The sequence below is a fragment of the Rousettus aegyptiacus genome, unplaced genomic scaffold, assembly GCF_014176215.1.
Source record: "Rousettus aegyptiacus isolate mRouAeg1 unplaced genomic scaffold, mRouAeg1.p scaffold_m13_p_2, whole genome shotgun sequence".
Classification (NCBI taxonomy): Eukaryota; Metazoa; Chordata; class Mammalia; order Chiroptera; family Pteropodidae; genus Rousettus; species Rousettus aegyptiacus.
Window position 1 is genome coordinate 168,574,001 of NW_023416295.1, and position 23,934 is coordinate 168,597,934.

The 23,934-nt window shown below is 42.1% G+C and overlaps 1 protein-coding gene and 1 long non-coding RNA gene across 23 annotated transcripts in view; one reads left to right on the top strand and one right to left on the bottom strand.

Moving 5' to 3' along the window:
• Window positions 1–16,442, bottom strand: part of RBFOX2 (RNA binding fox-1 homolog 2) — a 240,716-nt gene extending 224,274 nt beyond the window's left edge. For 3 of the 21 annotated variants that reach the window (XM_016161661.2, XM_036237432.1, XM_016161659.2), the window contains exon 1: window positions 15,878–16,165. In XM_016161661.2, coding sequence (XP_016017147.1) covers window positions 15,878–16,063 — 186 coding nt within the window. In that variant the 5' untranslated portion in view covers window positions 16,064–16,165. Of the gene's footprint in view, window positions 1–15,877 lie in introns of all 21 variants that reach the window. The other 18 variants (XM_016161667.2, XM_016161664.2, XM_016161662.2 and 15 more) reach the window with 13 other exon arrangements.
• A 287-nt stretch (window positions 16,443–16,729) lies between these two features.
• Window positions 16,730–23,648, top strand: LOC107519229. 2 transcript variants are annotated; one of them, XR_004955837.1, is made up of 3 exons: window positions 16,730–16,837; window positions 20,712–20,836; window positions 23,388–23,648. It is a non-coding gene; the product is annotated as an uncharacterized LOC107519229 (long non-coding RNA). The 2 variants fall into 2 exon arrangements; XR_001599063.2 differs by having other exon boundaries at window positions 23,410–23,648.
• Window positions 23,649–23,934: the final 286 nt, after the last annotated feature.

Consider the following 23,934-nt stretch of genomic DNA (forward strand, 5'->3'; position numbering starts at 1 on the left):
GTCCCTCTCACACCTCGTCCTCGTACAGACTGCTTCTTCCTCTCCTTTGCCTGCCTAACACTTACTTCACTCACTCAATATTCAGCAATAGCTTCTGCGAAATGCTCCCCTTGTGCCCATCCCGCCCCAGCAGGATAAGGAGCCCTCTAGTATTAAGCTCCCATGGAAACGCTGCACTCCTATCAGGGGACAGAAGCTCCTCTATTTACCACCAGGTTAGCTCTTAAGGCCTTTAGTTCACAAATCCCAATGTGAAAAAATCCGAGTGACGCATGGATGCCTATCTAGTGAGGGACCACTTCTTAAGAAAACCTCAGAGGCATGTGGTAGCAGTTCTGACGTGTTTTGTGTCTTTTCAACTCACTACTATGATTTGCACTTGAGCCTTTATAACTGTGTGTGCTGTTGAATCATTCATCCCATACATATATGCAACATTACTTCCATTTTTAATCATCTCCACATTTATTCATCCCTTCATATCAGCATTTTCATTACAATCAGAAGTTTTTTCCTTATTGATTAAGACAATTAACAAATGTAATAAGACATAGTTAATAATATAAGCACTGAAAATACCCTATATGCCAATAAACATGATAGACAATATTAAAATAACCTATGCCATTATTGGCACCATTTTTTCTCTCTGGTAAGCAGAACTGGCATATTTTTGCTCCGACACATAACTTTTTCATTATTCTATCTATGAAAATTAGCAAGTTCAAAGATCATAAGTAAAATAGCTCCTGTACTTACTCAGTGTAACTTTAATAAATTATTTTATTTAAAAAAAAAATACATGCATGTTATGTAAAACTCAAAAGGCACAAAAGGTACACCACGAAAACGAAGTCTTCATCTTTATCCCTATTCCTGTCACTCGGTACCTCCGCCCAGGCACAACCACTGTTACAATCTGTGTTTCCTGGCAGAGTCTATGTGCATACGAATATAGACTATTTTTCATTACACGAACAAGGGTAAACTATATACTTTTCTGCACCTTGACTCTTTAAACTTGCTGTATTTTAGAATCTATTATGTCCACTCATATAGAGCTAATTCTTTTTAGTCACTATACAGTGTTCCATTTTATGAATGTAACCTATTTTAGCTCACAGATATCCTGTCAAAGAGCATTTTGGCTGTCAATCTTCTGCTGTTCCCAATAATGCTGTAATGTATATTCTTATACACAGATGCAAAAGTATCTGTAGGTTAAATTCCTACAGATAGGACTGCTGAGTCAAGGAATATAAGCATTTTGCGTTTTAACAGATACTGTTAAACAGCTCTTTTCATGGAGGTTACGTTACTTTTTACCCCACCAGCAATATGAGTATCTATTTCTCTACCTACACCTTATCAATACATTGTATGATCGAATTTTTATCCTAATGTATAGCTATGCCAAAAACGTCCCCAATAAACCTCGCAGGTTCCACAAGAACACTCCTTTAATTCTGTAACCCCAGGGTCTAATATATCATAAGCATTCAACCCTTGCTGAAAGAATGAATGACCCAACAAAAGGGTAAGGGCTTCTGGGCCATGAGAGGTTTCTTCTTAATAGAACAATGAAAGTGATTTAAATGTGAACATTTTTTTCCCCTTTTAGAGAGGGCAGGAGAGGGGGAAGGAAGAATGGGTGAATGGATAGAATCTGATCTGAAATGGTTTCTCCTAGAGGTTTTTTAAAAAAATCAGGATTCATACCTGTCTAAAATAGGTAAGAACTGTCCTACCTTAAAGTAAGGTATACAGCCTGTCTTCAAAATGTCAAGAAAACTGAAAGGTCTCTAATGCAACTCCCAAAGGAGCAGCAACATTCCTTTCTCTGAAACTGCCATGGGAAACCGAAGCTTCTCACATCAAAATTCTTTTTATACAACTTTCCAAAAAAACTGACTCTCGCCGTGTATTATACACAATTGAGGAGTTGGTTAACATTTTGTTGATTTGCTTCTGTACACTACCTGGCATGTTAATACTAAAAATCTCTCTGTGTATACATAAACACTTAACTGCACCGCCACTGGCCGGCATGTGTTTGCCATGGGCTCTAGTGCCCCTCCTTGTTGCTACAACCACCACCATCACAGACAGCACTTACATAGCACTTATCATGGACCAGGCGCTCTTCCAGGCACATTACAGTTACCATATTAATGCATTTAACACTCAACCACCTTGTGAGGCAGAAACTATTACCCCCTTTTTACAGATGAAAAAGGAAAGCACAGAGGAGGTAAGTAACTAGCCCAAAAGACACAAAGCTAAGTAGGTAGAGGGAAGGGATTTGAATCTAGGCAGTCTGACCCAGAATGGGTCCACCTAACCGAATATTTTAGCAAAGTGTGATAACTATGCTGATAAAGTTGTACACAGAGGGTACGTTACCAAAGCACTAGGCTTTGGCATACTTTCTGTGTATACCTCTATCAGAGCGGTTATCACATTGTATTAAAATTATCTGGATACACATCCACTTCCGCACTGCAAATGCACATCTTAATCACTGTGCCTAGCACTAACAGACTTAATAAATTGTTCAACTGACTTAAGAGGTGGAATAAGAAAATCCCATTTCTATTTCTTGGGTGCACACTTCTTATTTTCAATGTTGGTGCTTATTCTGCTCCCATGTGCTACCATTTCCTAAGACCCATCTCCTCTAAGACAAGATATGCTTCTTAAATTGTGCTGCATCTCTAGAGATATTGGCCAGACCTCTCAAACCGCCTTGGGTACATTCTGGGAGTCCTGAAACACCAGAGACCCACACCACCATCCATTCCTGCTGCGTAGGATGCTGGCAGTACAGCTCTCACCCCCAGCAGCCAGCAGCCTGGATCAGTGGCTCTTATCAGGAGATGCAGTAATTTGAGCCACCTGCCAACCCATCTCTTAACTTCTAAGACAGGCGCTTTCTGCTATCAGGTTGCACAAACGCCTGGAAACCTTATACCCAGTGTGAAGTAAGAAGCAATAGGGGAAACAAGACAGCATCTGGTGCCCTGCCGCCTCCATTCACTGCTTAGGGCCACAGAAATCCAGTAGGCCTTGGGACCATAAAGATTGTATGGTGAGATTATCATTACCATACAATGGAGGTCAGCAATCATCTAGAGTGCTAGACACAGCCCCACTGGCCTCATTCTCCAAATGGCTGGAATGCTACCTCCTTATAATATTCTTGTGGGCCAAAGGTCCATTGCAGAAGCTAACTCTAAAACGTACAATTTTACTTCGTATCTTTAAATGCAGAAGGCTGTAGAGGTAACTGAGCTAGCATCAAGCCTAAGCTTGAAATCCTTAGTTCTATGTCTGAATCCACTACTGTCCAGTAAACAAAAGAAAAATATTCCCTATTTACTTCCCATCAAGTCTCAATGGTAGAAATATCCCAGGGATGAAAAGCATTCACTCAATCCCAGCACTTTCCACAAACATAGGACCTATGTGAAACTAATGGCAATTATGGCTGCTGAGATGCAAACACCTATTAGGAAGTAAACCTTCCTTTCTCACAATTCAACACCAAACTTGGTTCACTGAATGGTCTCCTGGCAGCAGTTAACATTCAATCAGGATAAACCTGGGCATTTAGGATACGTCTAGTATAAAAGATGTCATGCTGAATAAAATCACACCGCAGTCAGAGTTTATGTGCAATGACCCAAAGCAGATCCTGAGTATCATTATTAACTCAATGACAAATAGGATACCTGACCCAAAATGAGCCCTATGAAGGCAACAAGACAGGATCGAGAGCAGCCGACTGGGGCAGGGAGAGAGCTAAGGAAGCCTACCATTTACTCAAACATCTTCAAAAGGTATCGCCAGTCAGGGATTCTAAAAAAAAAAAACACAGATTTATACTTTATCAGCTCCTGTACTAATCAGTCATCCTTACCAGGACATTTGATCCAGTTATTTCAGTAGACCAGAACAGAATAATTCTAATTCCACAAACCTGACAAATAGAGGGAAAAAACTACAAACTGATATAAAGTGGTCTCCAAATATAGAAAGAAGCAAAGCAAAGTGCAGAACAGTGTGCATATTAACACTATCATTTGAGTTTTTAAAAGCAGGGGGAAAAATATTATGCAGGTACTATCTGTGGAAGTATACTCAGATAAATAACCAAACTGGTTACCTCCAAAGAGAGACACCAGGTAGCCAGCAGAAGGCAGAGGCATTTTACTCTTCAATCTTTTGCATATTTTGAATCATTAACCACGTGAACATATTATATTTATATGCTTTAAAAATCAATGTAAAAGGGGAAGAAGCTCCTTACAAGAAACTATCAGAGAAATCACACCAGAATAGTAAAAAAGACTAAGAAATACAAGATTTCATTTAGCCCTAAAGCCATTCTATTGCTTGCTCTCACATACTCTCTCTGAGCCATAAAAATGAGAATATCATCTACTTTACCTGACTGAAGCAGAGAGCTGGTCCACATTAACCTCTAGCTGCCCTCAGCTCCTATGACTTCATACTACGCACCATTATCAACCTGTTGATTTATCTGTTGTTGATCTATTATTTTACCAATAATAAAATCAGAGATGGAATAACTTTGATACAAAACAACAACAAACCACCATACATACAATTCTCCCATTTAAATTCCCCAGAATGTGAACTCTAGGAAAGAGGAATAAACACATAAAGTCCCTAATACAATACCTGGCACATGCGAGTACACAATAAATTTTAGTAAAACTTCAAATCAAAACACTGGCTAAATATAAATTATTAAAGAAGGAAACTGAGGCTCAATGTTGACTTCAAGTTCTGCATGAATAAGCTTTCAGGTAATGGGTAAAATGTTTTCAACATTGGTATGCAAAGGTAAGAAAGTACATAGTCACTCCATTCCTCAACAATCATACCCTCTGGACTGAGGGGCATGAGGCTCAGAGGAAAAGGAACTGGATAAAGAGCCACAAGATCTGGGTAGAAGCATCAACTTTGTCACTTCCTGGTCACTAGTCCTAGAAAGGTGTATTATCACCATCTAACTGTATTTTCACCATCTTTCGGGGTTGTTGTAGGGAATAAAGACCTGAGTCAAAGCATTTTATAAACTGTAAAATATAATTTAATGACTGAATACTATATGCAACTGTAGTCACCATGCTTGAAATTCAGAGATGGTTATTACAGAAAAAGCAACAAAAAATATTTAATTTTTAAAAAACATTTATGTAAAGGCTGAGTTACTTTTTTCTCAGCATTTACTGAGTTGTTACTATCATATAAACCTGACACTGTAGGTAGGAGGAGCCAAGGATGCAAAGATTAAGGGACTGTTCCTGCCTTCAAGGAATTCAAAAGGCACTGGGGCACAAGAATATAAGATTGGGTAATAATAATAAAAAATGGTTATTATATACTAAACATCTACTGTGTATCATGCCCTGAACTAAGGACATTACATATATTACCTCTTTCCATTCTTATACCAATCCTATAACATGTTTTACAAGGGAAGAAGCTGAGACTTAGAAAGATTAAGTAACTTCACCAAGATCACACAGCTATGAAGTTGTAAAGCTGGGACTCCAACTCAGGACTGTCTGTCTGCAAGCCCTTTCTATTTTTTATAATCTTGGAATAGGAAAAGCTTTTCTAAGCATAACACAAAAGAACAGAAACCATTAATGAAAACATTAACAGATCTTGTTACATTAAAAAAACTAACCTCTGATATTAACCTCTGATATTGTAAATGAAAAAAACAAGGTGCCCAGAGAATGTGGTGAATACGCTACTGTCTGTGTAAAAAGGAAGGGTGAGGAGTAATACAAGAAACTAACAACAATGGTACTTGTTCAGTGAATGGGGTACAGAGCAGATGGGGAACAGGGATGAGAGGGAGACACTTCACTAAATACATTTTTATAAATTCAGAGTCACAACATCTGCTTATGAAAAATAAAAAGCAACAGCTAAGAAAATTTTGTTTAACTTTAATTTCCACAGTTATTTGCCCTTTTCTTTCTAGAATGATACCTATTATCATTTCCCAAAGAGCAAGCGATGGAAAACAGGTTGGGATACCCTGAATTAGACAATTTCCTTGCCTAAAACAGGATGCTGACCAGTCAAATTTTTCAGGTTTCTTCAAACTCTAGGGTACTGCTAAACCAAATATTTACTATTTGCCTAAAACTAACACTGCAAAAAATAATTCATAGTGAAGCAAAAACCCAGAAAGGGTAAAAGATCCCTACACCAAGTTCAAGAAAATCAAATATAAAGGTTTCTTGAAACTGGTTTCCCGGGATTAAAAAGCAAAACCTACGCTCAGAGAGAGAAATGCAAAGTAAGCATAAAAGAGAACTGCACATATACACAGATACATGGGTATCTGGTAATCACCGCATTTTTATGCAACTGACAAAAATCACTAATGGTTTCTGAAAGGCTTCATAAGATGCCAACGCTAACCAAGTGATCTCTGACATTGTAAAAAAACCACCAGTTAAGCCAAAATGTTGCAGCAAAAAATCTAATTTAGTAAGACAACGAGCAGCTAAAAGACCTATAACAGAAAGTAGAGGGATAAAAGACATGTCTATAATGCATAATGAGCAGCAGCTGGGGATGGGGACGAGGTAGCCAACAGAAATATTAACCTCTCAGCCCCAACACAGACCTTTTATTTAGTTATGTCCAGCATCACTTCAAAGTCCAAGACGATATCAAAATTAGCCAATCAGCTTATTAAAAGTCACGAGTCAAACTATGAATATAACATACACAACACACAGCAAAACTGATATTGAGGATAATGAACACAGACATATGCAATGGACCACAGAGTGACAGCTGTATAGCACTATTTTCCATCCTTTAAACAAGTCTGCCTCTGCCTCTCTCACAGAGATATATGGGATAAGACCAGAGTCACACTTTCAAAACAAACACTACTGACTCCCTGTACGCTTTGCCAAAGCTCCCACTGTGAGAGGCAGCCATTGTGGAGACTTCCTGAAGTTCCAACAAAGTACTCAAACCCATTGTGCCAGCCACTGACAGTGACAGTGTTCCTGGAAGCTTGTATGAGGTGCAAACCAATGAGTTAAGCTTTGTGGGTACTGGGAGCCACCACAAAACATCTTCCAATTTTGCCAGTTCTTGCTTTGAAATCACACAGTCCTACTATCCATCCCCTAGAAACCAAGAAATAGCAGGTGAAAGCTGTCAAAGCCACATACATATTCAGACTGATTAGGGGACAAGCCAGTCTGATTAGAGGATAAGCAACCTCATTTGCAGATTCTTTTGCAAAGAAATAGAGGGTGGAAAGGTAGGGGGAGATGAGTTAGAAAGCGGGAGAAGGAGCTGAACAATTCCTGCTTTCTTCCAGAAATTATTACCTACTCTCCTCACAATCTTTGTGGAGCATTGAAGTGCAGAGGGGGAAAGAAAAAAAAAACTTAAGGCTGTAAATGTGACTGTATAAAAATCCACAAGACAAGATGACCTATGAAACTAAGTTCCGAGCAACAAGGGCTAACTATGCAGCTGTTTTTCTACTTGCCTAACAGCCCAAGATAAATAGAGCAGGCTCATTGAAGCCCACCAACTTCCAGGGAAACGAAGCCAATGTCCTCTTGACTTAGAATAAGCCACACACCCATGAAGTAAATCCCTAAATGAAATCCATATAGGTCTTTGGAAATCATCCTAGCTGACAGCAATTAACACCCCCCCTCCTCCAAACAGCTGCCAATTCACAGAGGAAAAAGCTGCTCAAAAAAAGCAATTGGAAGAATTTCCCATGAGCCTCTATTCCAAGTGTTCCAACTCAAGCAGCAGCTGGAGTCCACATTCACACCCCAAAGTGCCCCCAGACCATGTCCGTAGTTCCTCTAGTTCTACCAGTGCAGTTTCTGCCCCGACCCCAAACCCCAGAGCAAACAAGAGTCCCACAGCTACCCCCGCCCATCCCTCTCGATAAATCATGCTTTGCCTGTGATATTTCCAATTAGGATCTGACAAAATCGATGTGGCTAAAAAGGAAAATAAACAGTATGCCTCCTCAAAACCACATGCCTGGAATAAAATATACAATACTCAGGGCAAAATCTCTTTTCCTCAGCAAAGGAGAAACCAAGGGACTAGCCTCTACATGGAAAAATCCCACATACAAGGGTATCGTCTGGTCCCTAAAAAACCGAAGTATTATGGTTGAACACACTCATGTGGAAATCTAAACTTCAAAGGCTCAGTTTCCACCCCTGGGAAAATAGGTTTTTTAGTAGTTACTCAACCATTATCATTTGGCAATTCAAAATTGTCATCTATTTCATAAGTGGCATTTATCATGTGTCCTGTGCCTTGAATCCTCAGCTGAAATTTCTAGATGCCACGTTTGTGCAGGACACGTCAGAAGTAAGTGATATTACTGGTGGCTAGCTCTCACTCCCTTCTCTGAATCTGCTTTATTCATTTAGAATCCAAAAAGCCAGAGGCACAACAAGTATACCCACTCGCCTTTAAAGAGGCCCCAACTAAACTAGCAAGGGAAGTCTAGAGGCTGGAGAACAGTCAAGGGTTATACAGGAGGCGAGGAGATCAAAGGCCAATGAGAGATGATTCCTATAAAATAATTTTATGAATCTACCTCTAAAGCTGAGATTTAAAAGAACTGTGTCAAGCTTCCTCATTTTCAAGCATATCCAATGAGTAATCTGAAAAATGGCATGTATTTTGTGAGGTGTCTCAATTTAGTATTTTTCCTGCATTCATAAAAACAAGATATAATAGCTTATGAAATTCGCTGGTTGAAAAGGAAAAGGTTAAGGTCCACAGTTGATTAAATGGGCTTAGACCCAAATAGCAGTAATACATCCAACTGCAACACTCTAGAATCTCTCAGCAGCACTGTAGAAGGTAGATCAACAGCCTGCTCCAATGAACTGGAACCAGTTAGCTCAAATTGCCCCTTACTTGCGTGGTTCCTCTATTTTCCTTAACCACACCATCACAAAGGCACTTTTTACACACACACGTGCGCTCAATTAATATCTGAGCACAGGAAACCAAACATCAGGTTGCCATGCTCACCCAGCACATTCAGCAGTTAAATTCCACTCCAGCTTCTGTTTTCAAAGACCCCCTCTCTCACCTTTAACCCAATATCAATGAAAAGATCAGGTACCATTCACAGATCCCAAAACACCCAGTCTCCACTTGAGCAGGAAAGCAGACCAAGGGCCAGACCCCCCAGGGAAAATCTGGAGAAATAATTAAAGCCATCTGCAGGCCTCAGCTGAGGAGCTGGAAGACAAAGTTCAATTCAATGAGAACCATAGCCCCAGGCACAGCGCTAAATCCTACGGACCCGAAGGATCCCCTGACCTCACAGTCTGGGTAGGGGTGGAAGGGCAGACATGTGAACAAATGTTAACCTAAAAAGTCCTAAAACAGAGCTATAAACATTATGTTTTGGAAACCAGAAAGAATATGGGAGGGATAGGAGCAGACATAAAAGGCATCCAGGAGGAATCAATATCCCAACTGAATCTTGAAGACTAAGCCTTACAGAAGATATGAGGCAGGAAAGTTAGGCTGAATAGAAACAAGAGGTACAAACTGGCCTGGGTGGCGGTGTGCTCAAGAAACTTAAGCCCCTGAACTTGGAGATGGAGTGGAGAAAGAGATGAGGCTAAAAAGCTAGGCAGAAAGAGGTCAGACCGAAAGGACCTGTAACACCAAGAAAGGATGGACTTTATATTGAAGTGAAAAACTAGTTATCAAATGATTTTAAGCTCTTTTAGATGGATGACTCTGTTAGTAGTCTGGAAAGTGGGTTTAAAGAGACTAGAAAGAGAGAAAAGCATCCCAGCTCAATTTCTACAAACCAAAATGAGAAAAAGTTGCCAATTGATGCAACAAACCTTTAAAAAGTTGAAACAAATGACATTTTCACTGCTTCTGCATCAACATACCACCAAAATAGCCAGTGTATCTGTCACCCACACTCCCAGTAGAGATCCCACAGGTTCCATGAAATGCCCACATGCCTGAGCCAGGCATGATGGTACTTCAGTACTCCTTTCAGTCCTTAGCAGAGGAGTAAATGTCTCCTTTTCCTCTAGAGAGATCACGATGACCAGATCCATTTTCTTCCTCCACCAAGATGACAAGCAATTAGGTTTCCCAGTTTAACACACTGCTCATCTCTAATAGTTCCCAACTGTGGCACTTAATCAATCGGAAGTGCGTTAACCACTCCATGCTAATCAAGCAGTAAGCAGGAACTCACTGCGTGCTGTACAGCAGGTTATAAGGGAGGCAAGAAATTGAGATTTACTGCTGGGTTCCAAGACAGGCACTTTAAATAATCTCAGTCACTCATCATAGCAGCTCATTAGAGTATGCATTAACTCTCTTAGTTCACAGATGTGTAAACAGTTGTTCAGATGTTAAATATTTTGCCAAAGGTCATTCAGTTGGTAAGTGGAGGGGCCAGGATTCAAACCAAATATGAAAAATCTGAAATTAGTGTTTCTTTCACTAGACCAAACTTCAAGTATATATGGATAACAAATATAATTACATACTAAGGTTGGTAAAAAATAGTAATAACAACAATACCTCCCCTTTAAAAACTGAGGGATCCAAATCATCTCAAATTAAGGGATCACTCAGAGATGTCATAATTGACTGATCCCAACTGGAATCTCCAAATGCTACTAAAAAAGGTCATTCTTGAGCATTAGTGACCAAAAAATTTTCAGACTCAAATAAAGCAACTTGTCTATACTCCAAAGAAATACACTAAACCCTCCATACACTTTCCCCTCAGTCTCTAAGACATTTGGAGAAAAATATGCGGCTGACTGCTTGCTTGCTCTCTCTTCTCCGCCCCTATCTCTCTTCCTCCCACCCTCAAGTGATTTCCCAAACTACTTTCCCCACCCAAATTACAGAAATAGGTCCAGGATTCACTTGGCAGTTCTGATCCGATTTGCCCCAATCCTAGCTCAAGCAGCTTTGCATTACCCCCCTAACTAGATCAGCACCAGCCAATGGGCTTATTGAAGCTGATCTGTGATGGATTAGATAATGAAACCTTAGCCATGTAAGCTGCCTGCTTGTATTGGGGCTGTAGGGTAGAAGCATAAGAAACCCAATACTCCGAGGGGCCACCTAAAACACCAAATGCACTCGCCATCCCTCAATCCATCTGTCTGCTCATGCTCCAATTGCTGTTTCCTTTCCATCGTCTCGATGCTCTTCCCTATCTTTGAGGGAAGTGCACATCTGTCCCAGAATAAAGACATTCACTATGCTTTATAAATGCATATCAACAAAAATTCAAACATGCCTACTCACTAAAATGACTTTATTGTTTCTACAATTAAAGTCTGACATCAAACTGAAGACCTGAAAGATATCAAACAAGTAATTCACTAGCAACATCTTGTTTACACTAAGTAGTACAGTGAATTTCCTTCCCCAGCCCTGTAATCTCAGAGGCTTGTCTGCACCCGTCTGCTTTATATCAAAGTTAAATCTCTAGTTAGCTTCTGTTGTGTTCACATGTCAGTGTGACAGAGAAAAATTTACAAGGTGGCTAGAAAATGGGAGAGGGACCTGGGAGACAAATTTAACTCAGGCTAATTTCTTGAATCGCCCTGAAGAATAATTCTACTTTGAATCCAGATCTGAAATTTCTCCTTCTCAAAGACATTCCCAGTTTTGTACTCATAGTCTTCCTTATAAAGCTTTTAAAAAGTTAGTAATTTTTATGTGACTATGCCTCAGGTTTCTGCATCTGCAATATTTACCGCTCCAATGGTGTCAGCCATATAGTAATCACAGAGCAACATTTCACTGTCATAAAGTTTGCTGAAAGCTACAAATAATAACTAAGGTGCACTTTTGCTTACATAGCAGCTAAGTTCCTGAAAAACTGCACAAAAATTGAATTTTTGTTAAATTGTTTTATTCACTAGAAAGGCTGAACAAAAGAATTCATTCCCAAGTATGTTTCAGAAAGACCAATTTTCATACATATCAGACTTGCAAAGTGAAATGAACCTCTAATATCTATACATGTGACTCATTTAAACTTCTACCAGGTTAGAGGCCAATACTGCCAAGTACCTTCTCTAACATTTCTCAAACTATACTCCAGTTTTCACGTTGAATTTCTCTCTCCTACTCAATGATTCAGGGTTATCTATTTCTGTACTATTTCCAGGGTTGTGCTGACTCCTCTTCCATGCACAAAAAGCTTCTGGATTCTGCCCTTAAAAGGACTGACCCTTCCTCTCCCTTAGAGTTCCTTGTGAGCCTAAGGATTTTAACATAAAGTACCAGACTCTTTGAGAAGTCATACTTTTCTCCAAAAGCTTAGGGGCTGCAACTCACCAGGGTTCGCTTTGGACTCTGTGGCTTAGAAGTACCGCTCCACTTCATAAGCAGCCTTGGGAAATTAACCCCATTAAATTACTTTTTCCTGTAGAAAAGGGTTAAACCTTTGACACTCAGAAGATTAAAGAATTTCATGAAGGTCTCTCGCATCTGAATTTCACAATTTTTTCCTATCCACTAATCATATGCAGAAAAAGTAAATTTCAACTTCAACTTAACAGGCATTGAGCACTTACTATGTACCCCAAACCATTAGGCATTGTTAAGAATAAATACAAAGAAAATACAGTTCCTGTCTTCTAAAAGCTTAGAGTCTCACTAGGGAAACAAAAATAATAAAACAATTAAAGGACGATACATATAATGCACAATTCAGCATCGATATTGGTAGAGGGTCTGACTGATGTGAACCAAACTGTCAGGAAAGGCTTCTTGGAAGGAGCTGTGGCCTCAGAAAAACTCCATTTGAGTTGTGTTGCAAGAAAAAAAAAAAAACATATGCTTTAAGACAAACCTGTATACCAAAAAGTTCTGCTAAACTAAGATGTTTAACAGGTATATTTACATTTGGCTATATGCACATCTACACCAGATATCATCTCCTTAGACTGTTGCACTATCTAAATGGCCTTTCCTTCACTTCATCCCAAGGTCACCTATCAGAGAGGGCTTCCCTGACAATGCTCTTCATCACACTCTCTTTATCTGCTTTATTTTTATTTTACCACCACCAAAATATAGCTGTTGGTTTCCTTATTGTTTGTCTCTTTCAATTAGGATATAAGTTCCATGAGGCTAGGGTTTTTGTTCTGTTCACTACCATATCTCCTAGGGTCTAAAACAGAGCCCGGCACATAGCAGCTACTCAATAAACATTAGTAAAATGAATATTAAATATCCTGTAATTATTCTCAGAATGATACAAGAACATCTGAGAAGTGCAGGTCACCTAGGCTTAAATTTTATCTTTTCATGAACATTATTTCTCCTTTACTCCCAATTATACCTCAAATTTTAACCTCCCCATCAAGCCTTCCTTGACCATTTCAGCGAAAATGACCATTTTCATCTTCTGGATCCAGTGGCACAAATCCTCTGCACACTTTGGCTCTAAATTATGCAATGCCTTTTGACATGCATCTACTCTGTGGTATTTCCTGTGAACTTACAAAAAAAATCATATATATGTATTTACACACACACACACACACATTTTTTAACCTTTCATCCATTTTGCCTTCCCACCTAGATTGTAAGCACCAAGTACCTCAATGTCAGGGAACTTGACATAGTTTTTAGAAAGTAACTTAGAAATCATCCTGTACAAACTAAGGAAATAGATGCCAAAAAAGACGGGATTTTCCCAGAGCCATATGGCTAATTTAAGGCAAGGGACTAAATCAAGGATGATATGAATACCTGTGTGGCATGGTGTTCTGAAACTACAATGAGAATGCATAAAGTGAAAAATAAAGATCCACAAACACACAGTGAAAAAAAGATTCTCTGTGGGATAGTTCTAAGCTGTCCATTTGTACCCAAAGGACCTAATCCACTCCTCCTACATACAGCAAAGTCCCTGTACACTGCTCTACTTCCAAATATTACTGTCCTTAGCCAATTTGAACGCAACCAGCAAATAATGGGCCCCAGGAGAAAAAGGGGAGGGGGGAGTCTTACTGTTAACTATGACTGACAGAAACAATGAACACAGACATACACAGATATATGCACACTTCAAGCAGAACACACTTCAGGTGAGGTGGGTTATCATCCAATATTAACTCGCCTCACCTGAAGTCACCTCATACTCCTCTATGTTTTCTCCATGGCCCTGCACTTTTCTCACAAAGGCTCTGTCTGAAAGAGTTCTAATGGAGCACAAAAGCAGGCAAACAAAACAAAAGAATTCAAAAATAAACACCAAGAGGATCACTTTATCCAATTCAACAGAAGTAACAAAGTGGCCTCTGCTAAGAAGACCAAGAAGCACACAGCAAACATGCCAGGCTTAAATACGGCTTCATCTCCAACACAGGAAGTCCTAGGCAGAGCTTTGAAAAGCAGGAGCAGGGCACAGGAAGTCTTTTAGCACTGCAAAGATTTCCAAGAGTAGTGTAATGGAGAGAGCACAGGAATAGGAATTAGAAGACTAGGCTTCCAGTTCTAGTTTTATTACCAACTATCTGGGTGGCCTTAGGCAAGTCACTAGTCTTCTCTTGACATCGGAGTCCCCATCTATAAAATGAGTTAAAACATTTGGGGACTTGAATCCACTCTAAAAAAAAAAGAGAGAGAGAGAGAGAGAGAGAGAGTGTGAAAGAAAGAAAAGTGCCAAGTTTCCCCCACCAAAAAGCGCAGGTAAACTATTCTGCATAAGAATCTTCCAAGTCTATCTAGGTTAAGAACCTGTGGAAAAGATGAAGCCTCTGGTCCTTTCTAACATTCCACGATTCTAAGAGAATTAGGCAGATGTCTAAACAATTGCTAGTAGGTGAGCCCCTGCCTCGACCATTTCATTGCAAGTATTTTCTGAACAGAGATCAAATCCTAAAAGCTATTAAGGTTTCACATTCTTCCTCAAATTACAAAGTCAACTGACATCATCACTACATTTACCCTTCCCTACCCAAATCGATCAGCTTATTTATCCTTGAGTCCCCGATGCAGAACCCAGTCTTCTAATAGCCCTATACATTTTCTTTCATACCCCAGGGCATTAAAGAGCTAGTGGAGACCCTAGCTATGTAAGATGCAACTGACAAAGTACAAGAGGGACATGTCCTGTGTCTCTCTTCAGACTGCAGCATGCTCCTCAAAGCTAATGTGGCTGAGCACCATGGTGTCCCCACAACACTACCAAACCCCTTATACGTCTCTCACTCCTCGTGTAACTGATTTAACCCACGGTCTAAGCCACATCCCCTCTGGACTCTCGAGTTTTCTCGCCTTTCATTCCTCTCCTTTATATGCCACTTCCCTTCCCCATCCCACTGTGTGTCCGAGGCTGCCAAAAGGTACTCCTTCGTGGGAGGTTTCCACCACTGTCCCCTCGTCATCGACTCAGTTCAGAGACTCTCTGAGCAGCAGACCCAGGATCTCCTGGGTTCCACTGCACCCCAAGGAACTAAGGACCCCAAGGAACTAAGGAAGGGTTTGAAGAAATGGAATCCATCTCCACCATGTTCATTTCCCCCCAAAACCTATCTATGCGTTGTGTTCCCCCCACCCCAACCTTCCCTTGGGAATCAGGACCCTCGTGGACACACCACGATCCTTTGGCACCCTTCGCATCCAAGCCGGGACTCGCCCCACCTTCCAACCAGGCCCCGACCGGCCCCCTCCCACTTCCAAGCCCAGACCCCTGAAGCCCTCCCACCTCCAAGCCCCGGGAGCCCCAGGCCACCCGCCCGGCCCCGCGCAACCCCCTCGCCGTAACGGGGCGTCCGTCCCACGCGGTCACCTGCATCCCGCCGCTGCCGTCGGCCGCTGCCTCCTCGGTGCGCGGCCGCTTGCTCAGGCCAGGCTCAGCTCCGTCTCCTCCCCCTCCGGGCACCGGCAGCTCCAGCTCCGACTCCCGCTTCATCCCCCGGGCAGCGGCGCCGGGCCCGAGCTGAGGTGGCTGTTGCGGCTGGGCGCCTTCCGCCATCCGCCCGCGCCCCCCTCGCCTCCGGGAGCCGGGCGACCCGCGACAGGCCACCTCCCCCCTGGGCCTCGGCCCCGACAGTCGCGACAGGCGGGCGCGCGCCTGCCCCCGCCCCCGCGTGCGTGCGTGCGTGCGCGCGCGCGCGGGCCCGGCGCCCCTCAGCGACCGGCGGTCGGCGCTTGTCGCTCGCTGGGCTCTCGGCTCCCAGCGGCTGGCGGGTCGCGAAGGGCACTCGCTCGCGCCACCACGCGCACACGCGACCCCTGGCCCAGCCCGCCGCGCGCCCCGCCTCTCACACTCACGGAGCTCGCCCGCCGGCCCGCGCCCGCTCCCTCACACAGTCCCTCACAACACGCTGGGCCGAGGGAGGAAGGGGGCGGTCCGGGCTCCCGAGGCGTGGGGAGGGGTGTTTATTTGGGGGGAGGAGGGGCTCGACGCAGGAACGAGCTGACTGGCCGGGATCCTCAGACCCGCCACTGTGGCAGCACCGGGAAGGCGGGGAGAGAGAAAAAACGAGGGAGGGACCGGGATCTGGAACTCCAGCCCGCGCGGGAGTCTGCGGCGGGGGTGGGGCGGGTGGGGCGGGGCCGCGGCGGCGGCGGCCAAGCCGGCGGAGGGGGCGGGGCCAGCGCCCCTCGGCAATCTCCGCTGCCGGCGCTCCGCGCGCCGAGGATGGCCGGGGAGAGATCGGCAAAGTTCGGAAATCTCCGGCACCGGCGAGGGGCTGTCTTGGAGGCACCGCGCGGATGGAGTTCCAGCCAGCACCGAGGGAACGGAGTAGGTTTTCTCTAAGGGCGGGGCCACAGCCTTGGGTGGGCGGAGCTTAAGAGAAGGGGCAAGAAAGGGGGCACTCTGTGAGAGGGGGCACTTTGCGTGCTTCCTACCCTGCAAAAGAGTGAGGCCCTCGAGTTGGAAGGTCCAGGAATGAAGTCACCACTACATGGCTTTCCCCAAGTCTAAAAGTTTTTACACTAACCATAATAATTTTATCACCTTCTTGATCATCTTCGTAATGCCTGATGTTCGTAACAGCTTTACAGTTTGCACAATGCCGATGGCGTAGGCAGATAATCAGGAACTCCATTATACTGGTGATGGACATGAACCTCAGTTAAGCCCTGCAGATAAAAAGTGGCGGATCCAGATCTCAGATCACCATATCATAGTCTCTGTCTCTACACCTTGCTGCCAGTGTAACACTTTATCAACTTTGTGCAATTAGAGATATCTGTTCAATAGCTCTTTCTCCTACCAGACTGTAAGGACCAAGAGGGCATCCTGTACATTGTAGAGATACAATTATGTTGCATGAATGACCTGGATTCTACTAATTTAAACAGGTTACTTCGGACCTCTGCTCCATCACCTGTAAAATGAGGAGATGGTTTAGATCAGTGGTTCGCAACCAGGGGCAATTTTGTCCCTTCCTCTCACCCCAGGACATTTGTCAACATCTGGAGACATTTTGGATCCTTACAACTGAGGGGGTTATGCTGGCATCCAGTGAATAGAGGCCAGGGATGTTGTTCACCACCCTGTGATTAATAGGGCAGTCCTCAGAACAATTATCCAGTCCAAAATGTCAGTGCTGAGACTGAGAAACCCAAATTATAGGATTTTTTTTCATTATTATTAAATTTATCAGGGTAACAGTTAATAAAATTATATAGGTCTCAAATGTACAATTCAGTAACACATATTGGTGTATTACATTGTGTGTTCACTGCCCATGAATTAGATGATTTATAAGGTCATTTCCAAATGGGTCTATGATTTGTCCTTTGAACTTGAGTTTAACTTGACTAGGGCTAGAACAGTACAATGGTAAAGATCCTTGCTTTGGAGTCATACCAACCCAAATTTGAGTCCAGGCTTTACCACCTATTGCCCATGTGATGGTGGACCAGTGACCAGTTAAGAATTTCTATGTAGAAGAGGTTTAGGGCCTGCAAACTGGTTGAAAGGGAGAACTGAAGGACTTGTCTTGAAGCGGAGTTTTCATAGCAAGAACATTGTTTTTACCTAGGCTGTGTCATAGAGCAATAAAAATAGCCAAGTTTTAGCTCTGCCACTTACAAGTTATGATGCCTTGCAAAAGCTACTTAGCCTCTTTATGCTTCTATTTCTTCATCTGAAAATTAGAATATTGTGAGGATTATTAAAAGGATTATTGTGAAGATTCAATGAATTATCACACAGTAAGAACTTTGAACAGATTGGCCTATGCTAACACTCAATAAATGTTAACTATTATTATTTTTACCATTATCATTTTATTCACATTTTAAATGAGAGTCAGAAAAGGTGTTCCTTGTCAAGATCGAAGGATATCATTATCACTATTATTGGGTTTTTTAAATTACATAAAGTACTAGACTAATTGGGGGAATCACTTCATAAATTATATAAATATCTAAGCACTATGCTGTACACCTGAAATAAATATAAAATAATATCAAATGTCAACTCTAATTGAAAAATTAAAATTAAAAAAAACATTTCACTAAGTTAATTTAAATATCTAATAATTTTTTTTTTAATAAATTACATAAAGTAGTGGAGGTGGGGCGGGGAGGGACCACTAGAGATAAAGATGGGCAGACAAATCTCCCCAAGTCACCGCTTAGTGGAACCACTATGTTGTGTAAAGTCATTTATGTTCACTAAGCCTTACATTCCTTGTTTGTATGTGACAATAATAGTCACAGTGTTCTCAGGATTAAAGGAGACAAAGCACTGAGCACAGTGCTTAACATATAGTGCTTAATAAGTGGTAAATATTTATCATCCAATTTGTTTAGTGACAGGATACTACTGGTTAGGGGCTGGAAAGAGAAGTCCAGGCATCTGCTAACACTATTTGGGCCATCAGGTTGGAAGGCACAGTTCCTGCAAGCTTGTTAATGAGCTGAATTAGACAGTCCTGACCTGAGTCTGGGGTCTCCAGGTGGCAGTACCCCATAGCAGATGGTGCTTAATCCTGTGCAACTGGGCATAAGCATTATGGCTTTGAACAAAAATCAGGATGTTTCCTGGTGGCCTATAAAACAACACAATGCCTTTTTTTTTTAACCTAGGGACATCATTGATTTTCTGAAAATTTTACTTACTAAACTGGCATCTGAACAATTCTTCTCCCCTTTCTACCTTCCTTGACAAAATACTGAAATCTAAATAATGCTAGGTCCATGACCCAGCAAGAAATGAGATTTGGGATGGGGGCTGCTTGTGACTCAAATTATTGTTATTCAAGCAGCATACATGTCCCTAAAAAATAGAACAGTGTGGTATAGGAATGATTGAATGACCAGGCAGAACAAAGACAAATTGAACCCTGCCCTGTAAACAAACATTAGGCATTTCGGGAGAGAGAAAATAGAAGCCTATAAATAGAAGGGGCCAAATGTGCCCACAGTGGCACGAACACCAGGATCATTTCTTTCACGTACATCTGCACCTACATCTTTGGTTATAAAATGTTATAGAGAAAAAACGGCAATTAAAGAATATCTTCCTAGAAGGAACTTTTAGCTGCAGAAACTATTGAAGTCCCAACATTTATTCATTTATCTATTTGACAAACGGGGCAAGAGTCTAGGATGCCAAGAAGAACAAAATCGATTCCTGGCACCAAGGAGCTCACAGTCTAAGGAAGAAAGGATGAACAAGTAAAAAGACAATTACAATGCGTCATGACAAAGAGATCATCTCTCATAGTGGTCCCGAACATGGACTCTGGTGTCAAACATGGGTTTGAGCCTGACTTGGCCATATATTTGACCTTGTACAAGATCCTTAGCATCTCTTAAGCCCAGTTTCTTTATTTGTGTGATAAGCCCTGGTAGTTTCCAACCCAATACCCATTCTCTTCTTATTCTTTACTAGCAGAAACCCACTTTTGTTCAGGGCAGAAATCTTCCCAGTTTTAAAAAGAGAAAAAAATATATAAAAATCTCAAGCTCCCTGACAGCTAAGGGTAGCCACATAACACAGTTCTGGCCAGCGAGATGTAGGAAGGGGGTAGCATCACCTTCTGATAAGACAAAACCACAAGAAGAAAAGCTCTTTGTCCTCATCATTTGCCCTTTGCCCTTTGCCCTTCCTCCTCCCTGGAACACAGATTGGAAAAACAGCATACATCTTGTCTCCACAGTAACAAAGCTACATGCTAAGAATGATATTACAGAGCCACCGTACCAGTCCCAGCCTCTCTACCTCTAATTTATTGTTATTTAAGCAAAATATGTTCCAATTTGGGTAAGCCACTGTGGGCAGGTTTCTACATGCAGCCAAACTCAGCTGTTGATGCAATCTATAAACCAAGGATAATAATAGTATCTCCCCTGGGGTTCTTTTGAACGTTAAATAATGCATGTAAAGCACTTAGCATGACACCTGGCTCATAGACACACTCAATAATGGTAACTCAGACCTTCTTACCACTATTATTACTCCTATTATTCTTATTAATATGATTATTATATGTGCCAAAAGCATAGGAGCATACATGAAGATGTCACTCCCCCTGCTTGGGGAAGACAGGACAAGCTTCACTGAGAATGTTATGTTTGATCTGGGTCTTTAAAAATGAGAAGCAGTTTCCCAGGATATGGTGTTTGCTAAATACTGAGCAAATCCATTGCGCCTACAGGGCTTAGGAGGAGTTCAGCACTGTTCACCAGGAGAAAACTCCAATGAGATACAGCACTGGGGTGAGAGAACCAGGACTGGAGTAAGGATCAGCTATGGTCCTTGAACTGAACCTGAGTGAGAGAGGTAAGTAGGTGCCAGAGCACCTAGCCACAGGGCTACCGTGGGCCCATGGGAGACAAAAGATCATTAAAAAGATCTATTCAAACACCATTTATTATCAACTCAGTATGCTAGTTATCGACAGCCATCAGACAAGCTGGTGGTGTAAATCTCTGTATTTATAAGCTCTTTGAGAACATGAGCACTTTCTCAATCCCTTACTTGATTTTTGCGTCCCTAGCACCAAGCATAGAGCTTGACCTAAAATATGTGGCTATCCAACAATCCTAAAAATATTCAAAAACACAGCCCTAGACCTCATACCCCCTGGAACAGGAGATAAAGACCCAGAGCAGAGGAGATGATCTTAGAATGCTGTCTTAACCATGTACTCTTCTAAATGAAGATAGAGCACTCTGGGCCTGGTGGAGCCTTCCCCAAAATGTATCATCCCTCTAATCAGAGAAAGGAGTAGATATAAATAGAAGACAGCATTTCTAGTCAAAAGCTTTCTTTTCCCAAAAAAAAAGAAAGACAAAGAATACCCCTGATAATTCATTGGCCAGAGGAAGTGGAAGCGACTTCTGCCATGTGGCTGGCTGATCCGGAGCAGATACAGAGCCTAATGAGAAAGTGAGTTTAGCAAAAGAGGAACGTGTGCGGTGTTTTAAGCCTCATTAGGACTATAAAACCCGCCTTTTCAACACAAACCCCACTATTGATTTGACCTCACTTCCCTAATTCCCTCTGCTCATGGCATTATTGAACCTGGGTTTTCCCTATGGGCGAGAACCTTGCCAACCCTTTTGCCCTTCACATAATGTGTTTGTCTGGTTTCTATTTCTGTAGTTTGATGAAGGATGATAGCAGGGTATTGAGTTGTTGTTTTTCATTTAGTGCCGTTGCCGCCCTCACCCTGCCCCCTACCGCCACCCTGCTCTCAAGTCGGGTTTTCATTGTCTGTTTTGTGCCTCCTCCTAGGTTTTTATTGCTTCCTTACTGAGTGCGGGGAGGTATTTTATTTCATTTTCCAGGCGCTGGTATACATTAGCTCATGTATTCTTTTTTTCCACAAAGAATTATGGTGTTTTGAAATTAAAAATGACCTCAGCAGGAAAAGGCAGAGAAGGTTCAGATATTCACTGAGCCCCTAATATGTCCCAGGACCTGAACTAGGCGCTTTTTATTTATTTGTATTTAATCCTCACAACACATCCATGAAGCAGGTACTGTTACATCTCATTTTACAAATGAGAAACTGACCTCCAGAGAGGTGAAACGATAGGCTCGAGGTCACACAGAATGGTAACTGACAAAAAGACTCCATCTCTCTACTTCAAGTCCACAGCCCCTTTCATGCCGCACCATGATTTGTGGACTTTTTAGGGTATTTTAGTTTGAGTAACTACAACTCTCCTAAGGAAGATGAAATAAAACAAGTTTAACTTCTTGGTTTCTTAAATGGAATTTAACTATCTTGATCCTGCATTCCATCTGGGGCATAAGTTCCTGGATCTTTTTTTTTTTTTTCAAGGCACTGGTCTTCAGTGTCCCTGCTGGCACCTGCTCAGGTGTCCCTCTCCAAGTCCCGGTCTGGCTATCATATTGATCCCAACAGGTCTGCACTGAACTGTCTTATCTGCTCTTCAGTCCTCCATCTACCCTGAGTGCAGCCTGCCCAGGGCCTCTCCTGGGAAAGGCTCTATCTTACAGGTTTCACACCTCTGTCAAGGACAGGAGAAAGCCCTGGCTGCTCCCACACTGCTCAGCCATCTCTGGCCGCTGCTGTGTAGATACACCCGGGAGGCGACCCTACTTCTCATACCCTTACTGGAGAGGAACACTGCAAATGTGCCCCCTCTAGGACCTCCAATGGGAAGGGAGGGGCAGATCTCCTCTCCTTCCAGATGCCACACCAGCCTGGAGCTCTGTTTCTCCCTTTGTCTCCCCAGGCTCCATCTAGGAAGAGCCAGGAGGCAGGGGTTCTCCAGAGCCCCCCATGAGGCTCTAGCTCCCTTCACAGCTGCCTCTCTCTAATCATCCCTCGCAACATTTGCCTCTTCTAGGCGAGAGGCACAAGACTGGCCTGACTGATTCTGATTCTGACAAAAAAAAAAAAAAAAAAAAAACTCTAAATTTTGTCAGGCAAGGATTTTATGACCAGAGTCATGCAGCGTTTAGACTTTGGGAGTTAAAAAGACCATGCTTTCAGAACACAGAGACTTTCTTCTCAAGCTGTAAGTTTCAAAGTCTATTTGGAAATTCAAAAGCTCAGTCTCACTCTTTTTTCTCTTTGCAATTCTACTGCAACAGCTTTCATCTTGAAAGGAAGGGAGGGTGTGAATAGTGGAAGATACCTGGGAGACGGGGAAGAAAGAACATAAGTTAATATTTCTGTGGCAAAGACAATCTCTGTACCATTTCCTCCTACTGCAAACACAAGGAGACAGTTCTCAGCCTCCTTTTCAGTTAGGACAGAGACGTGTGACAACATTCAGGTCAATGGAATATGGGTAAAGTGATAAAGGGCAACTTATAAGCAGGGCCCCTGAAAACATCCCTGACAATCTTCTAGCTCTCTTTCCCCGCCACAGCAGCTGTGGAGACCATGAGCTAAATACAGCAACATCGCAAGAGGAAAAGAGCCTGAATGCCTGAGTCATCAATTGGAGGAGAGCTGCACAAGAAGCCACATACGAAGCTGCCCCACCGGCAACAGACTATGATGTGAGCAGGAAATGAAAGTTAATTGTGTTAAGCCACTGAGGTTAAGGTTTGTGTGTGTGTATTTTACAGCAATTCATATTACTTCCTCTGACTAATAAAATACCCAAATATTGTTCTACCTCATAATCAATGCACAAAAGATCAGAGATTAAGAATCAGAAGGTTGTCTGCTTTGATTAAAATCTATGAAACTGAAGGTGCATAAAATTGAAGGTGTACAAATTCTAAGAAAAAATTAAGTATAATCTTTGAGCAATACCCAACTCTTGATATAGAAGGAGAGTAATGGGTAGAAAACAAAAATGATATATCAAATCCCTTCTTTCAACCAGCCTGGCATAATCTGGCATATTGAGATGCTTAATAAGAAATGACTGACTGAATGAAAAATCCAT